General features: G+C 41.3%; 1 protein-coding gene across 1 annotated transcript; it reads left to right on the forward strand.

Annotated features, from left to right (window-relative positions):
• The first annotated feature begins 1,818 nt into the window (after positions 1-1,818).
• Positions 1,819-23,870, forward strand: mtmr10 (myotubularin related protein 10). The gene is made up of 16 exons (XM_079997553.1): positions 1,819-2,269; positions 2,836-2,896; positions 5,409-5,545; positions 7,000-7,072; positions 10,156-10,298; positions 14,674-14,767; positions 14,919-15,066; positions 15,826-15,913; positions 16,183-16,271; positions 16,366-16,496; positions 16,685-16,754; positions 16,932-17,002; positions 17,196-17,368; positions 17,482-17,652; positions 18,873-19,055; positions 20,277-23,870. The coding sequence occupies exons 1-16, from the start codon at positions 2,213-2,215 to the stop codon at positions 20,892-20,894; spliced, it is 2,307 nt and encodes a 768-aa protein (XP_079853679.1). The 5' UTR covers positions 1,819-2,212; the 3' UTR covers positions 20,895-23,870.
• Positions 23,871-25,574: the final 1,704 nt, after the last annotated feature.

Here is a 25,574-nt window from a genome sequence, read left to right on the forward strand (position 1 = left end):
GCAATCGTGTAAACCCGCCGAAACGCCCATGGTCAACACCTTGCAATCATCTAAAAAGGCAATAGATGGTCCACTTGTAGAGACGGAAACTATTTTCTGACAGCAAAGGCGCGAAGCACAACCAGAACCAAAATCAAAAACAGATGTTACTTGATCATTGTCGAGGCAGAATGAGATCAGACAATAAATAAATACAGTCAAAATAAGGTTTCATTAAGTCATATTGCCAAATCTCATAGCGTTCCAAGCATTATAAGCACATGCAACTGTGACATCTACAGGGAGTGGGCATGCACCTTCAAATTCAGCAATTTTCACCAAGTCGACCTCATCCTGATCAATAATGGATGGCGCTCTCAGTTTCACATGGTTATTTATAGACTTCCTGACCACTGATCAAGCGTCTCGTATGCCTAGTCACAAAGCACCGCGATAAATGACAAGCCGAGATAAAATGAGATAACATGTTCAAGTTCAAGTTCAAGAGATTATTTGTCAAATACATATACATGCATATATGCAGTGAAACGTTTATTAATTGTTTTCTTCTATCTAACACCTGATTTGGTGTTACAGAAGCGCAGAGTGCACTTCAAGAAAGAGGTTTTAAGAAGATCATAGATCATAGAACACTATGATAAGAAGAACAATCAAAAAACATACAAATATACAAAAATATGGTTTGCGCGCTTCACAACATTTAGACTAAAAGGTGCGGCGTGTAGAATTTACCCTCCCTTTCCAATGATGCAAGAGAAGCTACGGTGGCCTCCGGGTGCCGCGAAAATGCCTGAAACCAAGCGACAGTCCCTTCTCTTGGGCCAGTGTTTGGATTTGTCCGTTCTGGGCTACTGTAGAAACATGGCGGTGCAACATGGCGGCCCCCGCGGAAGAGGACCCGCTCGCTGCGTAGATATAAGGGGCTCATTCTACGGTAGCGAATACACAACGTGCCTTATATTATTGGAGTTATACACTCATTTAAATATACTTATTGGTATTATATTACATTTCTGTGAAGCCCTTTCCGTAGATTGTACACACTGCACCTTTAATTCCGAATTAGACGTTAAGGATCTCTGACCTAAAGGCGGTCCCGACCTCACCTCTGGTCATGTGACCCGTTTTAGCCCCGCCCACCAGCGGAGCTGTTTATTCCACGGTTACGATTTCAAGGTTTTACCGAACCAGTAAGGACCAAGGACTCCAACAGAGTGGCGCGGTTTAAGCCATTAGTTTGATTGATGGCAACTATTCAACGAAGAAAATATATTAAACACGGAAGAAAAAAAACAACAACATTCAAGCGGCGCGTCGGTCTGCTAACCAGGCTCACTTCCGCTGACGTTTTTTACGTGGCCTCCCCCCCCCCCTCCATTATGCTGCCTTCCATTGAACTCGGAACACGAAAAACACAAAAGCCCTGCTCGGAAAAAAAAGTGCAACGAACTGCCATTTAAATCTGAATTTCAAGGCAAAATTCCGGGCAGATCGCTCGGATCCGACGTCACAACAGCATCCACCGCTGACGGTGTTTTAAATCCGAATCTCGTTCCTTTATGTTGGTTTTTATTTGAAAACACGCCTCATCTTGAGCTTGACTTCAATGTAGTATCTTTGCTATGTTAATATAAGTTGTGTAGCGTGTAGAGCTCATAAGCTTGGCAAAACCAACATTTCCTGCGGGCCCCCCCCCCATGTTTCCCGAACAGAAGCAATGACATACGTTCAGCCCGGAGGTGGGAACTACGGAGCCGGAATGACCGACTCCCAAACCCAATTGGAACGCCTCCTTCGAAACTCCCCTCCCAACAACATAAACATGGAGATTAACAGCGTCAGTGAGCGCTAAGCTACTCGGACTCCTGGAAAGTCGTCATCACTCGTAGCTGCCGGGGGAACAGGTGGGGAGAACATGTAACGGGGGAGCCTCTGCGGGAATCGAGTTGTTGCCTGCGTAGTGTGATTTCAACCTGGCGAGCTGGAGTTGGATGCGTGACGTGTTGCTAGCTAGCGTATGTAGCCGCCTCGGCTGCTCGCAGAGCCCTGACAACTGTTGGCAGCGACCTGCTCCGAAGGCGCTGAATGACAAACACCGTCGCGCCTTCGTTCCGTTCCGATGAGATCCGTCTATGTTGCGGTCGCTTGTCGCCGGTGACGATCCAGTGCTAAAACGACATCCCCGCGGAGTCGGAAAACCCAGCGGGCTACGATGTTTTCTGTGAAACAACTGAAGCCAACTTTCAAGTCCTACCTCCCACCTGTGCAGGTAAAATCAGCCCTAAATTGAAACGGTCGGTTATTGCATAATCAGTGCGAGCCCACGTTTAAGATTATAAATATTTTAAAGGTGACGTTTCGTGAAACTAACCAAGAATACAGTTTTTTTCCCTCAAGTAGAGCTGTCACAAGTATTACATAATCGTCTGATCGCGATTATTTGAGCGGATCGCGATATTTTTGTAGAATCGCTATCGCTAGCGCACACATTCCACATGCGACATTCATGTTTTTCCATCATAATTCAACTGGAATTTTAAGGCTGTTGGAAGCCATTCTAGTTTTGCTGTAAATAAAAAGCGAATTTGGTGCGTTTCCATCAGTCTGGGGCAGCACCCAACTTTACACTTGTCATTATTTTAGCTTACAGCAATTGATAATGCTAAGGTATTTGAGACCTAAATTTGGGTCTGATTTGCATTTCTCAACATTTGTATGACAATGTTATCCATCGGAATACTAAGGTACATATATTTTGTAACATTCGATTTTGATAGATTTGTCTGGTGGGTGATTACTGATCTTCTGTAATGCTCGTTTTTGTTCTATATCTAGACCGATGTCAAGAAAAATATACAACCACCTATTAAAAAGTTGGAGGCAAGGTTACTTCCAGGTATGTCTGCTTGTTTGACTTTGGCTTTGATTACCAGCTGATTTTTAGCTCTCATATCCAAATTACTGCATGACCTGATACTGTATATATATATGTATACTGACAAAACATATTGAGACCAAATCATAAGATTTCCTATCCTATAGATAACATAACAGCACTTATATGTACAAGGTAAGTCTTATTACCTTTATGGATATTGTCTTCACCCATCACACATTCCACTGCAAGGTAAACATTAACCAGCGCATGGAATCAGATGTAACTGTGCCTTGTTCTAAATCACATCAAATGCCAGTGTTGAACCCCTGCATGGACATGAACCGTGTCTTCAAGTCGACTTCTCAAAACAGTGATTGAGATCAGGCTTATGAGCAAGGTCATACCGTCCTGTGATTGCTGTCAAAAGTCCATAGCATGTGAGTGTCATGTCATCTGTGACAGACGTACAGCAGATTGTTATCATCAAGGGTATTTGTTATGATTATCCACCAAGTTTTAATTTTATTCACGACCGAGTTATCCGGATTATCCACCAAGTCTTTGATGTGACAACATTTATTTCCATTATGTTGTTTTCATATTTTGACATCCTTTTGAATACCGTTTATGTAAGACAACCTTGTGAACTACACAACTAAATGCACACATTGAATGATATTGACTACGGATACAGGTAAGTTCAACCATGCACACTAGGATTACAGTGTGTTATGAACACTTGGTACATAGCAGACAGTAGCAAACCATGACTGTGAGGGCGCTCAGTAGGAGCCACTTTTTGTCCAATCCCTAAGTGTAAGTATGCATTTTTACCCCCCGTCCCTAATTTCACATTTAGTTTCTGTGTGCCACTTCCTCTCTTACCTGCTGATTCTGCAAAGCTTACCAGGGTGATTCCTTCAAAAGTGCAAAGGACAGTTTTCACAAAGCAGAAATTGCTGCTGTATGGGGAAAGCAGAGTGAAGGATCAAAATAATGATGGACGGCCTATTAAATGTTTACAGTTTATGTGTCCATATTTATCTGAGTAAGCTTATTTTGTAGGATTTTAACCCCTTACATAGCAAGCTCAGCTCTGTTACAAGTAAATGAGGAACATATTTGTCAGCCTTCCTATTGAACATCGTAACAATCAGTGTGTAATTCTGTCAGTTCCTTGTATGTTTTCGAAAACAAGTTAAGGCTAAAGCTTCTTAAAATAGATTGCTATCCTCAATTGTGCATTTAAACATTTTATTCAGTCACGTCTCCGTCTGCTGTTCTTCACAACATGACTCAAATGTTTTTTCATTCTCTTGATTTGTATTTACTCAATGGTTGCTTGTGACTACAGCGAGGCAGATAAGCTATAATTTCCTGTTTTGTATTATTATTTTTTTTTTAAGCGAGGATATTTGCACAAGTGTAACTTTATTTCTCAAGACTACAAATGCTTGGCACCCATTGGCTATTTAAACATAAATGCTTAAATGCCACTTAAATACTTAAATGCCTTATTTATCAAATAAACTAAAATTATGTACGTAATCGTTTGTGTGGATCTGTGTTCAATATATTCCGATAGTGCATAAGACTTTATCTACTCATTATGGTTATTCATTTCAGTTAACATATTTTAAAATTAAAATCTTCAGTTTCTATAAACGTAGGCCTCCATGTGGTCAAAATAATTCATACATTGTTGTGACTATGACAGAAGTGGTTGTGAGGTGCAGTGATGAAACATTTGTTCTCTTGGAAAGGAAGAAAATACTTGAAGCAAAGTTATGGCACCCAACTCCTTTGTTTGCGCAAACCTTTGCCAAAACACTCCTGTACATTGATATTTATATATGAACAAACTGCACAATAACACATTCCAGGGGAGGTGGTTGAGTGATTAATGCAAGCCTCCCTCATTGAACGAGAAGGAAACTGTTTAGTTTGAGTATATGGACTTTACTGACATATCAGGGACAGCTGATGGTTTTGGCAGATACAGTATTTGGCTGTTCATTCATCCTCACGCTCAATATTGGCAAGGAAATAGATGCTTTGCTGAATGACGTCTTAGAGCTCTCCATTATTATAAAAGGCAGAAGGAATTTATAAAAATATGACCTGATCATTTTTCTGGCAGTAAATTGCATGCCCAGTATTGCCAGGTTTAGGTTAATCAAAGTTCTGTTTTAGATTATTAATATAAATACAGGGAAGGTTCAACATAGTGTGTGTGTGTGTGTGTGTGTGTGTGTGTGTGTGTGTGTGTGTGTGTGTGTGTGTGTGTGTGTGTGTGTGTGTGTGTGTGTGTGTGTGTGTGTGTGTGTGTGTGTGTGTGTGTGTGTGTGTGTGTGTGTGTGTGTGTATATATGTATATATGTATATATGTATATATATATATATATATATATATATATATATTAGGATCATTGCGACCATATGAACATAAGACTTTTTTGGAATTTTTTAACTTTCCAAGGATCTTTATATGTGTGTTTCTGTTTTTCACATTACTTTTTTATTTCACCAGGGGAGATTGTTGTTAATGAGGCGAACTTTGTGAGGAAATGCATTGGTGCTGAGAGCAGCCATGATGACCTTTGGGGGAAGTTGATATGCACCAACTTTAAGGTCTCCTTCATCACCCACGATGCTCTACCTAAAGAGGTAAGCGTGTGCGTGTGAGTGTGTGTGTGTGTGTGTGTGTGTCTGCAGACGTGGACAAATTTCTTGGTACCCTTACAGCTCATTGAAACAATGATAAGCAAAGGGGAGAGTTGTGCAAACATGTAAACAAGCATGTGTTAAGGTAAAGGCTATAAGACCATTTCCAAGCAGCTTGATGTTCCTGTGACTACAGTTGCAAATATTATTAAGAAGTTTACGGTCCATGGGACTGCAGCCAACCCCCGCAAGAGGAAAATTGATCCCAGATTGAACAGAAGGATAGTGCAAATGCTAGAAAAAGAGCTTCCAAAGAGGTACAAGCTGAACTCCAAGGTCAAGGTACATCAGTGTCTGATCAAACTATACATCACTTTTTGGGTGACAGTGGGCTCCATGGAAGATGACCCAGGAGGACTCCACCTTTGAAAGAAAAACATAAAAAAGCCAGACTGGAATTTGCTGAAATGCATATTGACAGGCCACAATGCTTCTGGGAGAATGTCAAAACTGACATTCTGAGTCAAAACTGGAGCTTTTTGGAAGTCACATCACCTCTATGTTCACAGACGACAAAATGAAGCTTTCAAAGAAAAGAACACCATACCTACTGTCAAACATGGAGAAGGCTCGGTTATGTGTTGGGGGCTGCTTTGCTGCGTCTGGCACAGGGTGCCTTGAATCTGTGCAGGGCACAATGACATCTCAAGACTTTCAAGGCCTTCTGGAGCGAAACGTACTGCCCAGTGTCAGAAAGCTCTGTCTCAGTCGCAGGTCATGGGTCCTCCAACAGGATAATGACCCAAAACACACTGCTAAAAGCAGCCAAGAATGGATTAGAAGAAAACATTGGACTATTCTGAAGTGGCTCTCTATGAGCCCTGATCTGAATCCTATCGAATATCTATGGAAAGAGCTGAAACATGCAGTCTGGAGAAAGCACCCTTCACATCTGTGGCAGCTGGAGCAGTTTGCTCAGGAAGAGTGGGCCAAACTACCTGTTGACAGGTGCACAAGTCTCGTTGAGAGCTACAGAACTCACGTGGTTGCAGTGATTGCCTCTAAAAGTTGTGCAACAAAATATTAGGTTAAGGCTCCCATCATTTTTGTCCATGGCATTTTCATTTATTTTATTATGTAAAATATTCTGTTGAATCAAAATCAAAAGCAAAGTGATTTCTATTAAATATGGAATAAACTGACGGATGCCAATTACTTTTGTGAGTTTCAAGTTCTTTCAGAGAAAATTGTGGGTTCTTCTTTATTTTTCCAAGGGTACCAACAAATTTGTGGGCCATCTGTCCATTTTAAAATATAATTGATCTCTTTAGCAATGATTAATCTATTTTCTTTGATTTACTCTATGACATACCAAAGGCATGCAGATATACGACAATTGCTTTTAATTTCATCACTTTTCGTGTGTATGTGTTTGTCTGTCTCTGTCTGTCTTGCAGAGATTTCAGGTTGCCAATCGCCTGCTTGGAGAACATGATATTCCTCTGACATGTCTGGAGCAAGTGGTGACAGGTAGACGATTGTGCTGGCAAACTATTCAAACACATATTGGCATCTTTAAAAGAAAATCCAATTGGATATGGAGCCCAGAACATCAACTGTGAAACATTTATTTTCTCCTTTTCACACTGTACTAGTACATGCCCTTTCAAAATGTAAGACATTTTAATAACAAATTGTCAATGATTCCGACCAGTGTTCCACAATGGAAGATAAAACTGCCGGTTAAAGTCCTACACTGGGGCAAGACAGTCTTTTTGTCGACTTTTTGTCGCAGAGCCCTGAAGCTGGCTCGCTGTTTAATAATATAATTCACGTGTCGTGTGTCCAAATTGCACCATTTTCGACACTGCAAGTCCCTGGATCCCCAACAATACATCCGCCAAGTGTGAAGTAGATCGGATGAACGGTTGTGGAGATAAACAAAGGACATACAGACAGACAGATTCCTTCCAGTGCGTGCACGTTCAAAATGGCACAGTTCAACAAAATATAAGGACAACTTTGCATTAAAAAATAAGCTCCAAATGTAAAAATAATGAGCGTTCGATTTCTAACTTCACAATCTCGTATCGCAATTCTCCCTATATTTTTGTTGGGGGTGTTGTCATCGTCGCCATATTGGGGCGGTCCACGAACGAGGGACAGGAACAAAATTTGAATAGAATTCGAATATTACAAAAAATACAGCAAAGTTCAATATAAGTTAATCTGATTTGTTGTACAGTGAACGCACGTTAGGGGGAAATATTCCCGGTAGTGGTGTGCGAAGTCGGCATCTCCGGTGTTTCACCGTGTGTACAGCGGCGACTGTGCCTTTGACCAGAATGTCCAGTAATTTCACTGATGTGGCGATGAAAGTGGGAAATAATGATTAATAAAGGAGTGATGTGCGATCTGCTTCACAGCAGAGCAGCAGGAAAAGAAGTAAACATCTAGAGTTTTTATTATCTTTGTTTGGCGAATAGATTGCTCTGATTGGCGCTGCAGAGCTGCAGGTAGTAATTTTCCTTTTACTACCAACGTTCCCCTCTGGTATAAATAGCATCTGTTTTTCTGCGCTTATTTTGGTGAGTAACTTAAAAGTAGTGTAAGAAGTAACTCATTGTTCATTTTTCTTAAGTCTAGTTTCACCAAAGCTCTTAACTGTTTCGGTGTGTTGTTTAAATATTCTCATATTTTTGTCATTATTTATAATTTTTAACATTTAAATAGAAGTTACTTATTGAGAAACAAGTGTTTTTTCTTTACAAATCAGGATTTGATAGTCGAACAATGGCACAGCTGTTAGTGCTGGAAAACAACAACATTTAAATCGAATTGTGAACTTCAAAGCGAAAGTCAAATTGAATCATGGATTTCAAGAAGCGTGACACGCCTAGTGTGTCTGTCTGGCTGTCTGCAGAGTGGAGATGGGTGGCGCCGGCAACTTTTTTTATTTTTTTTTTTATTTTTTTTTTTAGAAAGGTTAAAAATATGGGATATTTACAGGAAAATAAACAGCCAGGAGGACAGTGGGAGGGGGGAAATGGTAAAATACGGGAGAATCCTGGGAAAAACAGGAGTTGTTGACAGTTATGGTGTTGACAATGACAACTAATATGCTAAAAGGCAATATTAAGCATTGAAGGAATCCGCAAACTATGTAGAGTTTGAATAGCTGGGCTGGTGGCCTGCCCTCCCCTGGCTGCTGAGCTCTGTACTTGAGGTTATAAGCAGCGGCATCGGTGCAGCCAGTCTGGGATTAGTCTTGTTTATGGAACTCATTGCTGTCGTTTGCTGACGGGGCAGGGGTGACCGCGCCCAAGCGACGGGTTGTTATGTTAATGTGATGAAGCATTAAACTTAGTTTTCCGGTCTATGTCACGCGTTGTCCTTTGTAATGTTCCTAAAAGAGCTCCCGGGCCCCATCTCTAGTTTGTATAGCCTTTGTATCCACTTGGCCTTTCTGAGTGGTCTGATAGAGAAAGGTTATGCCGTGGGCACACTACACAACTTTCAAAGTGGTCAGATCACTGTACTGTTCACACGACACAACTTTCTGTCTTGTATCGGGAATCTTTCAGTTTTGTGGTTCGCACACTACATGACTGATCGGTGACAGGGATTCACATTACAATTTTTTCCACCAGGAGGAATTCCCGATGAGTCTGTCAGGCCTCCAAGTGACACCGGAAATGACTTGAAACCATGCGCAGGACAGGATCATAATTTTTTTTTTTTTAAGATACTTGATCACTGTAAAAAAAAAAAATGAATGAAAAATTAATAAAAGCAGAATTTAATAAGCAATATATTAAAAACCTAAAGAAGAAAAGTAAAATAGGTATGCCGTGTGTTTCTGGCTGCAGCTCCGTGCACTCCCTCCTCGACTCCTCGGCCCCCCACCCACTCCTCGTCTGCTATCATTGGCTGTAGCTCGTTGCGTCGCCCCCGAGTTGAGCCCCACGCGTCCAGATATCTAACGTGCTCGATATCGCACTGGCGCCTGCGGGCCGCTGGCGAGCACTCGGCAAAGCAGTCGGATCGCCTTGTGAGCCGTTCACATTCATTTCATCCATTGTGATTTTGTGATGGTCCCAATTGTAAGAGCTGTCAGGTTCAGGCTCAAGGAGTCAGGTTCTATATGGGAGATTTTAAGGGGATTTAAATAGATACTGTGTCATTTATGCCTAATACAGCACAAAAACAGCTTTGCTGGTACCAGTTGGAAAGTTCTATCTCTGAATTTCCACAACATGAATCACTTCTGTTTTTTTAGTTCTGTTTTTCTGTTAATAATTTTGTCAATGTTAAATTTGCACTGTTGTGCGAATTTCAACTGTATACACCCCAGTAAAAAGGAAGCAGCCAACGCTGTAATCAAACATTTGAAAATGACAGAGGTAGCTTCAATAATGGCCTTATCCTGCATTTGTCTATTGTAGTTCATCTACAATTTTCGAACTTTTTCAATAGTTGGAATTAAATGTAAGATCTATTTTGTCCAAAAACAAAAATATCTACTTCTGACTTCCCTCTTACGGACCATGTTCCATCAGCAGTATTTGAAGTTCTTTCACAAATTGTTGTGTTTTATTTGTGTGTATTTTCAGTTAATGATACTAAGGGAAAGAAAAAGGTTCTCGGGTCAAACCAGAAGCTGAAGTTCAACCCCACTGAGCTCATATTGTACTGCAAAGACCTTCGGATCGTCAGGTTCTGCTTTGATGAGGCTGGGCCTGAGAGTGCCAAGAAGGTAAGTAACAATATTCTAAAGATACTTATGGCCAAGTGGCCCCTTCCCATAAAAATTTCTGCCGTGTAGTGGGGTTTTTCAAAGTATTTGGGATCTGAAGATGATTTAATTGCACCTTTTAATGTCAAGTCACAGTCAAATCAATTAATGTCAAATAAATAAAGCATAATAAAGCACAAATAGTGTTTTTTTTTCTGAATGTTTATTTTGTACAAATATTTCAAAATTTTTTGTTTTCGGGAAGGAAAGAAAAAAACATTTTAATTACGAACTGTGGCGCCAGGCTCCAAAGACGAGAAACTGAAACACATCCAGTTTCTACGGAGACAGGTCTTTATATACTTCTGTTCTATTGTTTTTTTCTTAAAAAAGCCACTCAGACCCTAGACGTGTCTTTTAGAGTTAGGGGTGCGGTGGAATGGGGCACGAGCGCTTCGCTAGCCCCGCCGCCCGGATAGCGGGCGCACATAGAACGTAATTTAACGTGGCAAATGCGGTCTCCCCGTTACAAAAGTGCAGGATTTATTATTTACAAATAAAGTATTTACACAAAAACTTCCAGTTTTTACTAAATTAAGTCCCACAGCAATGGAACAACATGGATGGTGCCCTTTTTATCAGGAGCTTTTTTTATTTTTTCTATGCATGAATGAACATCGAGGTAGCGGTTTGTCTGGGCAAGATATGTATATTCATGAGGAACGTGTCCTCGCCGCGCCCTGATTACATTACATTGCATTTTGCAGACGCTTTTATCCAAAGCGACTTACAATAATTCAAACACCGACGGACGCAGCCATCAGGAGCCATTAGGGGTTAAGTGTCTTGCTCAAGGACACTACAGCATGCTAGCAGGAGGAGCCTGGGATCAAACCAACAATCTTTAGATTGCTAGACGACCAGCTCTACCTCCTGAGCTACCATCCCCCCTAATGAGCAGCAAAATGCCTTGAACTGGAGCTGTGGATGAGCCCCCTTTTTTTTTTTTTTTGTTTGTTTTTTGAGCACCTGCCCCTCTTATAGTCTCTGCACGGGGCCGTAGAACGAGGAAGTGAGATCCGGTCACCAGTGGTTACTCGACAGTTCTGAGCGGAGACGGGGAAAGCCTCCTCCCCCTCTCTCCCTTTTCCCCTCCCTCCCTTCCTCTCTCCCTCTCCCCTTCTCCCCCCCTCCGCTCAAGTTTCAGAACACAGTAAACTGCACTCACACCGTTTCAATGCTCGGATTTTTCCTGCCGATTTAAAAAAAAATAAAAATCGTCAAGGTCAATCGCGATCGATAGAGTTGATCGCTGATAGAGGATTTAATCGTAAATCTGCCCAAGCCTAATCAGGAACGGTCTTCTAATGTGGGAATAGACTCTATACGGAACTTTTCTGTAAAAGAGGCCAATGTGTGAATGACTTCTACTTTTGCCGGATATTTTTTATCCAGCAATGTTCCCGATTCCATGTGGGAAAGGTGCCGAAGTCTGATGTCTTGCAGATACAAATCAGACTTAGAGTGTGTAGTGTATTTTATGTGTAAAGGTGTATTCTTAAAGGTGAAGCATCTCCGTCTGCCCAATGTATCCATCCAATGAAGCAGCATTGGTCTAACATTCAAATATAATATACCTTTTTTTCATTCCCACTTTTCTTTTTGGACTGCAAAATAAATTGCTTCCTGTTTTCAACATCAGCTTTGCTAAAGCTCAGGTTGTTATGCCAAGGTGCATTCCAAGCAAGCTTATATATTCCGAGTCTGTTTGACCTGTTGAGCAGTTCAATAAAATGCTCAGGTTTGTGTGGTGCGCTGAAAAGGCAACACGGGTTGGAACACAGAACGTCCAGCGGAATCTGCCAGGCCCTGGGAACATGTGACGGGGCAGAGAGCTTTAAATTCACCACCACGGGCAGCGGGAACAAGGTTCCTATTCAGCCCTCACACCCTCCAACCACTCTGCAAACAGAGGTGCTATTGCAGTGGATATTGCATCTTAGAAGTAGTCTAGGTATGCTATGACTCAAAAGACCAAGGCGGTGAAAGTGGCAGAGAAGAACATATTTGTGGATAATGCAGAGGAAGCTTTCTAAGGTCTCTTACCATTCTGCTGTCCCGTCAAGGTGGATTGGCCGGGCAGGCATATTACTACTAAATATATCCTCGCCCCTGACCTTGACAAGAATCATATCCCGCTCTATATGTGCCCTTCAGTGACTACATAAAAGAAACACGTCCAGACCTTTCTGTACCCTAACTCCTGCCTGCACACACAAAAGCACTCTGATCATGGTGTTTAAGGGCGATAAACCCGTATTCAATCGATTAAATGTAAAGAGACAGACAAAAAAGATATCCATATGAAATTATTTTGACTTTACAATTACTATTTGTGGCCGAGGCATCTATCCCCGAAGTGTCCATATAATAGATGCACCTCCCCTCCCCACAATCTGTTATAATTTTTGGATTTCTTGGTTGCATCTTCCTCTTGTACAGTACATTAAGCTTGTCATTTCACTACTGTACGGCACTGTGTTGTACACAGAGTAATGTATTTCACATTACTTACACTTACTTCGCCTTGTAGTTTTGTCAGTCTGTCTTTGAATTTCTGTGCTCTGCCAAAAGCAACATGTGGAGAGTTAATTTTGCATTGAGGATTAAAATATCAACAGGGTTTGACTGCGATTATGTCGTCCATAGTATGTGTCTATATAGAGAAACCACCTATGTAATTACACTGCCCACCTAAAATATATTTTTTATTGTGTCATAGAATTGAAGTCAATCTATATAGCACATGTTTCTGCTAGAAATTATAGAGTTGGAAGTAGGAGTGTCCCCCAAAGGGTGTCTAATGCACTTCTGTTATTTCTTTGCTATTCACAGCTTTAGGGCTGGATTACAATCTGTAATTGCCGTGGATGTGGTGGTTCTGTAGCCAAAGAAAAAGTTTTGTATTAAAGGAAAAACAAATTGCAATGGTTTGCCATTTGCCTTTAGAGGTTTAACCTATTTTTATGAATTAGAGGGACATTTAATTAAACAAATTTTAATCCTGTCATCCAGAGGTCATAAAAGTTAACAGTGGCTCCTATTAGGGCTGAACGATTTGGGAAAATAATCGAATTGTGAATGTTATTAATATTATTTTTTTTTGAATTTATTTTTTTAGACCAATGCAATTTTTTAAAGTCCCTTGTCTTCTGTATTATTCACTAAACACAAGCAATAAATCTTTCTATAGTATGACCAACTCAACATTGGATACAGTCAACATATAGCTCTTTCCTGTCGGCCAAGCCTACATGTTATGATGACGTGAGATTAATATTGATGCATGAATTGAGATGAATAACATGTCTTTATTTAACTATTGAATTGTAAAAAGAAAACCCTTCAATCACAGTAGAATATTGACTCATTGATCTAACTTTAAGCCTTGTAATTGGTCAAATCAGAAAATTAACATTCAAAAAATATGCAGTTTTTCAGCAGAAATGTATTCTTTTTTTGTATGTTGTGCACATTTGCCACATACACGAGCGCCCTGTACTCAGGGACAGTTTTATGCTCATTAAAGAAAAAAATGAAAAATACAAACAGACACAGTGTCCTGGAAGAGGCTCCATCTGGACTCGATAGATGTTCTGGGCTCTGCTGGCAGCACACACCCCGCACAGCGGCCCGGTCCGGAGCACCGGGTCCGAGCACCGGGTCTCACCGGGGGGGCAGCGCTAAGGTTCGGTTTAAACAACATCGCTATAGGCGGGGGTGCACGGAGAAAATGTCCCCATTACGCACGGTTTTGTTGCATTCAAACTTGTTCCGTTCCATAAGGAGACAAACAATAAAAGCACACTGCTCTGGACCGCTGATCGCTGGCACACCATCGCTGGCAGGCGCGTCGCCGGTACCGTCGGAGAAAATTGCGTTATATTAAATTGTGATGTTGGTTTAAATTTGATTAATCGTTCAGCCCTTAACTGGCCAGTTCAGGAGAAATTATTTCAAACCATAGGTGTGCCATTCACAATTGTAAGACTCTGGCTTTTGTCTAAGTGTAATTCACAGTAAAGCATTGTACTGAGGCAATATCTGAATGACAAGATTCCTTCAATACATTTAAATTGAAAGTACATTGACCATGAAATGCATCTTCCATAGCAAAACACATTGAGGTTTCTTTTCCGTCCTGTGAAGTATTAAAATGCTTAAACGAAGTGTCAGCGTCTCAAGTGTAACAGCATGAAGACCATAAATGGTAAAACGCAGTGTGTTTGTATATCATTTATATCAACTTTGATTAATTAGTTTTGACTCAGCCGATGTGGCTCCGACCACTGTAACCAACAACTATACTGAGTGCTGTGCCGCTTTTTTCTTCCAGGTTTGCCTCGCTATCGCCCACTACACTCACCCCGCAGATCCTCAGCTGCTCTTTGGCTTTGAATATGTTTGGAGGCAATACCATGGATCCACAGGTACACACAGATCCTAAGAAAAGTAAAAAAAAAAAAAAAAACCTCATCATGAAAACAGAACATCATGATTGTTTTTTTTGTTTTTTTTCTTTGTCTTGTACAATGTGTTTTTTCTTATGAATTGGCGTTGAATATGTTTTTCTGTCCCCAGAGGAAAGAATGAACGGCTCCAGCCCTAGAGGAGGATCAAAGACCCCTTTGTTTGACTGCTCATCTGAGTGGGATAGAGAGATCAAGAGAACCGGAGCTGCGGAATGGAGAGTGTGTTCCATTAACGAGAGATACGCCATCTCACCAAGGTTACATCTCATGTTTACGTGTAATCAAAACTTGTCTTCACACTTTCAAGAAACAATGCTTATCATTGCTTGGCAAGTTCACACATCCCATGTCCTTCATAATTGTTAAACAACCTGTTTGGAGGTGGTGCTACATGTGAGTGGATATTATTATTGAGAGTTAAGGTTACGTTTCAGCAGCAAGTTGCATAACAGGTGGTAGGATGTTGGGTATAGTTGAAATGCAAGAACATCTTAATGATTTCATTTGAAATATGAGGGGAAAAGCTCAACGTTGCGTGATGGATGTTTCCACCAAACAGATTTTTATCACTTCTGCTCGTCCTACCTCCCCACATGTCAAGCAGATTAGCTTCTCGTGGCCTGAAGCTGCAAGCGGTCATACTAATGGTCCATCTAGCTCACAACAATGTCTTTCACTTGCAATGGCAAAGGTAATCATTGGGGATTTATAGGATTTCCTATGTGTCAAATTGCACCTTTTTGAATGGTTTATTCTCAACAATAGTCTTGTGACAAGTCCTCCATGAAATGTGTTGCTCATACAGTCACTGAAATTGACCATTTGATCACTTTCTTGGACCACAGCCCGGCATGAGGCCCTTCTCTCAGCTCGGTGGATCCCACATTCCCATTAATGAGCCATAACTATTTCCACCTTCATTCTTCCTGCCTTTTTTATTTATTTTTTTCGTGTTCCAAAAACACATACTTCTGCCCTTGCAAAAACACAAATCGTTTCCATCTCTCACCCCTTAGTCTTCCAGAGTACTTTGTAGTCCCTGCGTCCCTGGCAGATCAGGATCTGAAGCAGTATTCGCAGTTCTTCACTGATCAACGCATCCCTGTGAGTTTCTCCATCAGACCAGTGCCGGTTGTTATTCACATAGCTTGTAAAAATGTCGGTATTGCTACGGGTGTCTTCCTTTGAGGCTTAATATAGTATTCTTTATTATATTAAGTTATTATATGAATTATATTTAGTCATTAATTTTGTTAAGTCCGGTCATTTCTGAGTCGAATCTGACCATGTTGTTGTGTTTTATATTGAGTGAATTAGATTTATTATTTTTTATTTTTCCATTTCCTTCTGACTTAATTCCATTTGCCCTCTAGTTGTGGTGCTGGAATCACCCTAATGGGAGCGCCCTTGTCCGCATGGCGAGCATCAGTGATCCATTACAGCAAAAGAGACTCGATCAGAGGTATAGTAAATACACATTTTAACACATTTTTGCTCTAGATGTCAACCTTTTGTTGTTGTAGTTCAATCACAAAACTCGCTCTCTGTTGTTTTAGGATCTGCAACGCCATAATCAAAAGCCACCCGCAGCGCAGCGAAGTCGTCAAGTCAGACCTGGACAAAAGCGTGCCGAATATCCAAGACATTCAAAATGCATTCGTTAAAATCCGGCAGATCTGCGTTATGGGTACTGCAGGTTTCTGCTGCTATTTAAGATGCTGAATTAAAATTCTCATTAACTCATGAATAATGTTAAAGTTTGAGCCGCACAATTTAGTCAGGGTTTTATGTGCCTCCTGAAATTATTTGCTTCTGAACATGTGTTTTTGTATTTTAGATTTTAAAAGTTTTGGACTCTTATGACTTTGTACGCAGATCCCTTTGAGGAGTCGGAGGAGAAATGGCTGTCTTCCATTGAAAACTCACAATGGCTGGACTATGTCAGGTATGTAAATATTAACATGAGCTATCAGGCCTGTGCGCACTTTAATTGACTCTTGTTATTCTGTTATCTGGAATAACATTTTCCAAAGGGCCAGTATGCAGTGCTCTGCGTTTGATCGGTTGGTTTGCTTTTAAAATAAAACGTTCATATTTTTGTTGTTCTTTTGTTTGTCTCAAGGGCCGTCCTGAAACATTCTGCAGAGGTAGTGTACCTACTGGAGGGGAAGAATGCTTCAGTCATTCTGCAGGGTGAATTCCTTCATTTCTGTCTATGTTTTGCCACATATTCAATTTCCACTCGGGTCAGGTGAACGTTTCCAGAGCCCTCTGTCCGCTCTTGATTAGAATGAATTCAGGCTTAATACAAAGCAGATCGTTCACTTGTACGAGGCTTTGTTGGACGTAAACCCTCCGTCTTATCTCTCCCTTTCTCCGCCTTCAGAAGAGGAAGACCGCGACCTGAACTGCGTGGTGTCCTCACTGGTGCAGATCATGCTGGACCCTCACTATCGCACCCTCACGGGTTTCCAGACCCTGGTGCAGAAGGATTGGGTGATGGCGGGCCATCGCTTCCTTGACAGATGCAACCACTTGAAGAAGAACGACAAGGAGCAGGTACGCTCACGGTACTTCCACCACGGCGTCACCGATAACCGACCGTGACTCTTGCTCCAGGTTTCTGCCGAGACTGATTCTTGCGCACTCCCTTCTCGTCTCTCTTGCTCTAGTCGCCGCTGTTCCTGCTGTTCCTGGACTGCGTGTGGCAGATCATGAACCAGTACCCGTCTGCGTTTGAGTTCACAGAGACTTACCTGGTCGTGCTGAGTGACAGCATGTGGATCCCGGTGTTCAGTACCTTCCTCTTCAATTGTCCCAGGCACCACGCAGAGACAATAACTGTGAGAGTTTGCTCTGTTTAGTTCAGAATTCTAACATTTTCTTTGGACATGAATGAATAAAATATGATTTTGGAAAGTACTTAATACCACAGCATACTAAAATAGGAATCATTCAGTAAATTAACTCTTTACTTCTATATGGAATCATAACTAACCTAAAAGTAGAAGTCATCTGGGGCCTATACTATGAATTAAGTTCAACCTACCCAGGGATACCTTTTCGTTAGCTGCGCCAGCCGAGGCCTGGGCAGAGTTCCCTAAGAGGGGATCCTCACGACATTGGGTCCACCTCATGGACTGGGCCCCTGGCGCAACCCTTGAGCTGGGGGGGACTGTTCTCAGCGCAGCGGCTAATGCACGCGCGAGCCAGGGTCTTACGAAACCCCGTAGCGCAATGAAAGTAAAGGATCGAGGTGGGGTCCTGGGGCTCCGACGAACGGATTATATTAAATGATTAAAAAAATATATATAATTTTCTCATGTTCTATTTTTAATTTCAGAACCAAATCAAAACAATGAAAAACAGCCTGTTATTGGTTTTTGGGATTTTGGATTCCAAATCGGATATGAATTGATTGGAAAAATACACAGATTCAATCCCTGAGCACGAGTAGGTCTGACTATAATTAAAATAGTGTATTCCATGAAATTTACGTGTGTGTTGCTTTGATGTCTTCTTGTGGCATATAAGGCTGTTTTAGCCTTATTCTTTCGGCTGCAACCCCGGCAGTGTTGAACGGAACAAATATTAAAACATAATTCAAAAAATGTAGACTTGCTTGCAAATTTTAAATGTCAACAAGAACAAGGCTTTAGTGTTTTAATCAGTCTCTGTTTGTTGAATGAGAATATAGATATAGATACTCGCCAGGGCAAGTCAAAGGTTTTTGTCGGTCTCTAAAAACTCTTGCCTTCCTAAGAGACTCACAATTCGCCCACCGAGGTCCACGGGCTCTTCTAGGAATGGTGATGCCGTTTTCCAAGAGAATTGATTGATCAGCTTTTATACGTGTTGATCGGTTATCTCGGACATAACCTGTTAGATGTGCAGCGTGAGTTACCATGGCGATGTACCCCCGATTTAAAAAGTGAACCACCGTCGTGACAAGGAAAAGCCGGGGTTAAGCCCGAACTTAATGTGCAAACCCCAGTCCTGCTTGGTAGTACAGGCCTCAGCATAGGCACAATCATCTTGAAATGTGTTTTGTGTTGACTCCCAGGACTTTGCAAAGAGTAAGAGCGTTCCTTCAGGAGAGGAGGACGTCCTGCATTTCCCCCCCGTGTGGAACTGGTCGCAACAGTTCTTCGTCAAAGACCAAAACCTCTTCCACAACCCCATGTACGTGGGCAAGGGAGCCCGCTGCGTTCAGAACGGAGCGGTGAAGTCCTTCAGACGCACAAAGGTCAGTGTACGTGGAATACGGTCAGATTAATTGTGCTTTTGGCGAGCATTTGCTAGAAATGGGCGATAAGAATCTGGAACCTAAAACTGTTACATTCCATGTGTCAATAACTTTTAAGATTTAAGTTGCAGATTGTGGAACTTCACTTGAGTTTATTTTTTGTTTTGGTCTTGCCTAATAAATGCACGGTTAACTGTGTGGATTGTCCTTACGTTGGGCAGTACATTTTTCAGGAATATTTCAGGTAAAGGATAACAAGAACAAAGCATGATAATAAAATAGCTTTTCGCCATCATGCCGTTGCTTACAGAGCCTGATGTCATCAGTTTCTTCACCTTTTAAGGTAAATGTCGAAAATATGAGCTTTGCTTCAGCCGCATTGTGATTAAAGTTGATTAAATAACTCTTAATCCGCATATTTCAGCCAAACAAAGGTTGTCAAGCCGACCATCGTGGGTACAACCCCCTTGAGGTGAAATGCCAACAGTCTGGAAAGAGAACCTTGATATAAAATAACAATCATTTTAACTTCATATTTTTGAGATTTCAGTTTTGTTTGTTTTTGGCGGCACCTATGGTGAAAGGCAGTAATTGCAGATGTGCTTTTGGACCTCACTTCCCAGAGATTCAAACGGTGTCGCCTGTGTCAGTTGGTAGTCAGCACCTGGACCAACCACTGCTGGGTGATGGGGAAACGCGTCACTCACTGCGCCGCTTGTGATTTCTATGCATGGCGGGAAAGTCGCCACAGCCATTACGCCATGCAATCAACATTGACTTCATGATAATAAGTTAAACCAAAAAAAATGTTTATTGCCCCTTTAAATGAAAATCTTCGAGCTTGGCACTTTAACATATGAACTTGAAATCACTGAGCTTCTCTTGAAATCATTGAGCTTCTCTTGAAATCATTGAGCTTCTCTTGAAATCATTGAGCTTGTTTTACTTTCACTGCTAGATAGCATTTTATGTGACTTTTTAAAACATGTTGTCCTTTGTTGATTCCTAATTTGCAAGAAATGTATGCTCTGAAATTCCAAAATATTGGACAAGAGAAAAATCACACTGAATCAACCAGATGGAATATTTCCTGGAATATTAGTTGCAGTCACAAATGTGACAAAAGAAAACAACCTGCTTGACTAGTTGCTCAGGTGCATTATTTTGTTCGTTGTTAAATTATATAACTTGGCTTTAACGGTCTTCTTTTCTTTAACCCAGCATAAAAGCTACAGCTCCACACTGCGTGGAATGCCCTCCTCTTTGCGCAACGGAGTAAACGGCAGTAACGGCACGTTGCCCCGGAGGAACTCCCTGGCGGTGCTCAAAGCCGACTTCTTCCAGCTCAGGGAGGAGGAGGTGAGTCCATCAGAGCACTTCTTCAGGGACTGGTTCTCCCGGCCCGCCGACCCGCAGGGCCTTCTCCTCCCCGTGCTGCTGCCCTCGCACCTCGCCCTGTGGAAGCTGTACTTCCTGCGCTGGGTGCCGGAGGCTTGCATTCGAGGAGGTGGCTTCGTCGCCGCCTACCACAAGCTCTCGCAGCTGGCCGATGAGATAGAGACGTTGCAGAGCCAGCTCCGGCGTTACAAGGGGCCCAGCCCGGCCCCGGCCCCGCCTTCTGGCCCCAGCAGGCCGTCTTCAGACCAAAGCAAGATGTATTTCAAGGCCAGTTCTTCGTACGAACCCTCTCCACCGCCAGAGTATCTCAGCTCTTCTTTTCCTTTCTCCCCAGTGGGGAATCTGTGCCGCCCCAGTCTCCACGGTACTCCCATAAGCAAATTTCTAAACGGGGCAAAGATCTGGCTCTCCACGGAGACTCTAGCCAATGAGACCCTATGAGGCTGGGCAGCTTTAAGGGCTCGTGAATCGTGTAGCACCACACTTTTTTTTGTGATCGCTTTGAAATTCCACAAGTTATTTGGAATCAAAAACATTCACATTTTGGAATCAATTCCAAGGTTTATGACCGTGTGTGGCGTTATAAAATGAAAACTTGGTAAATTATTGAGCTCACAAAAATGACATTTCTATTTACATTTTTCTATTCAATCTTTTGTTCGTAAAAATTCCTCTATTAATGATTTCTAACTTGCCCTAGTGGAGTCGTATCCCAGCCTTTATTAAAAAGTTTTTATTTTTTGTTATGTCACTGGCTCTTCAGAAAAGGTTAGGTTCTGGAGATAAAGAGTAGTTATAAATGCCACTATTTACTTTCAACTCCGAATTAAAGCATTGTAGCCATTTGGTGTTTAAAACCCCTATTTTTAAGGGACTTGGTTTTCAAAGCTCTATTGAACATGCATTTCTCCAACGGGGTAAATAATTTCCCCAGAAAACTTTTGTATTTAAAGAACGGAAACCGTATGGGAGAGAGAGTATCCCATTCTAGATTTGTACAAACTTCACACGTAAGTCTGTTTCTCTCTGAAGCTTGAGTTGATATGTACACAGTCGCAAGAATGTTCTCGACTTCCTCTGTGTTGCTGGAAAAACAACCTGTCGAGCTCAAACAAAGAAAATTGTATGGGGGAGAACGGTGACTTCAACTCCAAAGTCAGTGAGCATTTCCCTCTGGTTATCCAAATCACTTTCAGGAAGTCTAAATGGCGCTCGTGTTTGACTGATGGAGTCAGTCCAATCCATAACTGTTACAAACATAGCGGTTAAATGATGAAATATCGTAAAATAGAGTTTCCCTGGATAATTTCCCCATTGTTGGTCTGTATTATATTGCCGTCTTTTCCTCCAGATTCTTCCTGGGAATTGGAAATATGGCACATTTTGTGGTTGAGCTTCCCACAATGAGTTGGGCGGCGGAGGCTCATCATGCAGTTAGGCTCGAGTCCGCTTAGTGCATTCGGGGATGCAAATAACTCTCACGTCTGACTGCTTTGAACGATAAGATTATACTGATTGGAACCGTAAGAGGAAATGTACTTTTGGTTTTCGTCAGGACCAGAGATACCCGCTCAAAGGGTTGTTCTGTTAATAAATACCTAAGGCGCCGTAAGGACGAGAGCTGGAAACTTAAAGTGCGGAGGTTCAGGTTTTACGACGCACCCCTTATTTGTTTTCTTCTGGAGTGTTATCTGTGCTGACGTGACTCTTCCTAAAACTCTCCTTTCATCGATTATCCATTCAACAATCAATGCAGATCGCTAAAGTATATTTATACGGTGCGACGTTGCTTTTGGGATTAATGGGTTAGGAATTCCTTAAATATTTTTCGCACAGTGTAAATATTCAGATAGGAAGATAATTGAGGTTTCTTCATTTGGGGAAGATTAACAGGACATGTTTTATTTTCACTTTTGGAAAGGGAAACAGAAAATGGCAGTGCACTATGTGGTAAAGTCATGTCATACAAAAAGCTTTGGGACTGGCTTTATTTTAATGTGATGGTGCTGATTGATTTAAAAAGGCATCCGTCTCTTCGGGATTTTACCGAGCGTTGTTCCCTTGGTCGCGAAGAGTCTGATTTGAGAGTGCTCATTTCAAATTTTTATCTATATTTGAAATAGAGAAAAATGACATTTTAGTAACTTAATGCATGTGACTCTTTTAATAAGAAAAATACTTAAGAGCATTTAAATCTTTTTTTTTTTTTTTTTTTTTTGTTTGTTTTTTTTGACTGTTTTGGTTGACTCTCAATGATGTCTTACGGAAATCACAGAGAATCTATTTAGCCCAGCAATAAATCATTGAGTGGTTGAAGAAAAGGGAAAGTGGACAGAAGGAAATGATTCTCCCGCCGCCACGAAAAATCTAGTCAAAAACACATTTTGGTTTCTACGGTTTGGTTTCGTCCTTTCCAGGTGTCGGGAGTTGATGCAGCGCCTTTGAACAGGCTGGTTCCCTGACTTACGCCCCTTCATCTTGAATGTTTCGTTCCCGGCGATTGATTTGAGATGGAGGGGTGAAAGCAGTCTGCACCCCAGCGTGTTGCCGTCCTCGCCCTCTGATACACAGAAACCACGGCTTCACGCGCTTCTAGAAGCCGTTTTCAGCTAATCTTATACAATTATGCTTGAATTACATTTTTGAATAATGGTACCGAGTAACTTTTGTTCTTTGTATTTAGATTGTATTTTATGGAAAACTATTTATGTACTCTTTCTACCACTAACTCTGTAGACTGCACCGTGCTGTGGTTGTATGAAGACTGTGCTTCCTGAATGGTGCAGTTTGATATTGACGAGCGGCGGCAGTGTTTTTCCAAATATGCAAATGATTTCAAGCAGGAAGAAAGAACATTGGTGCCTTTCTGGAATGGGGTCTCTTTGTTGACTGTATTCTAAATCTGTGCAGATAATTTAGTATTTATACTGTATGTTACAAATGAGTCACCATCAAAATTAAGCTACATTTGGACATTTTTGCGTGTCTTTTACTGGTTTGTTGTCAGCTCAGAACTATAACCCATGGCAGATTTGAAGTTTTCTCTTATGTTTGTGACTAAATCATGCGTTTATCATGCCGGTTTGAACCTTTTGAGATGTAATTGTTTTCTGAGGAGATTAAAAAAAACAAAAACATTTTTAAAACATGTACAATAGCATAAGAGATGGCAAATGTATTCCAAAAAAATAACCCTCCAAGATTATGAGTTGAATACAGTTCAACGGTTGCTCCATGTTGAGATTTCTCATTGCTTTTGGAATCTGCAAAGAATGTCCCTGAAGAAAAGCATCCGTAATCTAACTTGTTATTTTGTGTTGTTTTTTTTTCCTAGAGTTTAACAATGTATAGGGGAATGACTTTATAAACTCAGATTGGTTGTTCAATAGAATATTTAAATATATTTTCTGAAATGAACTTCTTTGGAGGCCTTCTTTCTCTCTCACACACACACACACACACACACACACACACTTGGTGACAATTGGATCAGACTGAAGATTTAAACCACTTTTTGTCCTATGTACCTACATATAAATTCACTATACGACGTCAAGGAAATTCTAATTCGAAATTAAACATACACGTGTATACACAATAAATAAAACGTATTAATTTGTTATGATCAGATCATTATTAGGGGACACCATTTACAATTTCCCACTCCTGCCTCAAGAGCGCCCTCTACCGGATCACAGGGCTCTGTTTTAAAGGCTTTTAAAATTACATCGTTATGGTAAAAAAAAAAAAATTATAATAAAAATGACATGATTTACAGATATTCATTAATAAATCCAATGATTTAATTTGGGGGGGGGGGGGGGGGGTGGAGTCGCCGGGTGGAGTCGCCGGGTCTCATGATAAACGCGGATGTCGTTTGTGTGTGTGTGGGAGTGATGCACGACTCGTGAACGACTCGTTCGTCACGAACAGGGACTCGAAGCGAGAGAATCTTCGGCTCGTGTAACCGAAGGTTTACCGAGGACTGAGTTCGTGTGGGAGGAAAGGCGTAATGGCAAAATAAATTATTATTCCAGAGGACTCGGCCAGTGGGTTTTAGGATTAAACACCGTGCATTGCACCAACTTCTCACTGACTCACTCGTCAAGAATTGAATCCCACAACAGAGTCGAACCTTTCATCGCGACCGCACAGTGTTCGTGTATCCGGCTCCATCTATTACATTAGACCCCCCCGCCAACAGCAGAGCACTCGGAAATTCACAAATGCAAATTATTATTTTTTTTCCTTAAAAAAGAAAAAAAAAAAAAAAGAAAACAAATCAGGAAATTAAATCGGATAGAAAAAAAAATATATATATATCAGGAAATTAAATTGTAAGCGTGACGTCATCCGTGAGCGCCTCTCCGCTGGCCTCCAAAATGGGTTCGACTCCTCGTCCCTGATTTCATCAATGTTCTTCCATCATTATCAACTCGTTTGAAGGGAAGCGTGTTTCCGCGATGGCATCTCGAGGTAGGTTGAGCTGACGGATAGAGGCAAAAAGCGCTGGTCGTCTCCCGCTTTTCCTTTCCTCGGATCGCTGTCATTAGTCCAGCGGGACAATCTGTCCCGTAGTGTCGGTAGCTTGGTCGGCTAACGCCGTTAGCCAGCACAGCATCAGTGATTACCGTGATAACGCCCAGTGATAAAAACGGTGACTCCCGGCCATCGCACGCACCGACAGCCTTTCAACACATTGAACAATCCGTGTGATCTCGAAGTCGAAATAATTCAGCCAACCCTGTTAGCAGTAGTCTGGATGGAGATCCAAGTGGATGAGGCTTATTCAATAGGCCAGAACTAGATTGGCGCTGGGAAATATTTGGCATTCTAAAACTTTACCAGATACAAGCTTTTTATTTTTAATTTATTTTTATTTTTTTAATTCTAGCTTCCGTCATTATTATTCCAGTTTATCCCTTTATTTTTTTGTCTATTTATTTTTTTTTTTTTTTATTAATTTAGTCATCACTTTATGCACAGAAAATAACTCAACGATGGGGCTTTAAACAACCGGATTCCTTTCCATTAGCGGTACGATATTGCAGAGGAAGTGACGTCAATACACAACGGGCCTCATCATGTGTTTAAATGTTAAATGCACAGCTGAAGTTTCAT

This window comes from Zeus faber (assembly GCF_960531495.2).
Source record: "Zeus faber genome assembly, chromosome: 3".
Classification (NCBI taxonomy): Eukaryota; Metazoa; Chordata; class Actinopteri; order Zeiformes; family Zeidae; genus Zeus; species Zeus faber.

Bases quoted from the DNA above. Each gene is read 5' to 3' on its own strand.
- mtmr10 (XM_079997553.1), top strand. From the start codon at position 2,213: ATGTTTTCTGTGAAACAACTGAAGCCAACTTTCAAGTCCTACCTCCCA. The intron at 14,768-14,918 runs GTACACACAGAT...TTCTGTCCCCAG, and splicing joins GCAATACCATGGATCCACAG to AGGAAAGAATGAACGGCTCC. The intron at 19,056-20,276 runs GTCAGTGTACGT...TCTTTAACCCAG, and splicing joins AGTCCTTCAGACGCACAAAG to CATAAAAGCTACAGCTCCAC.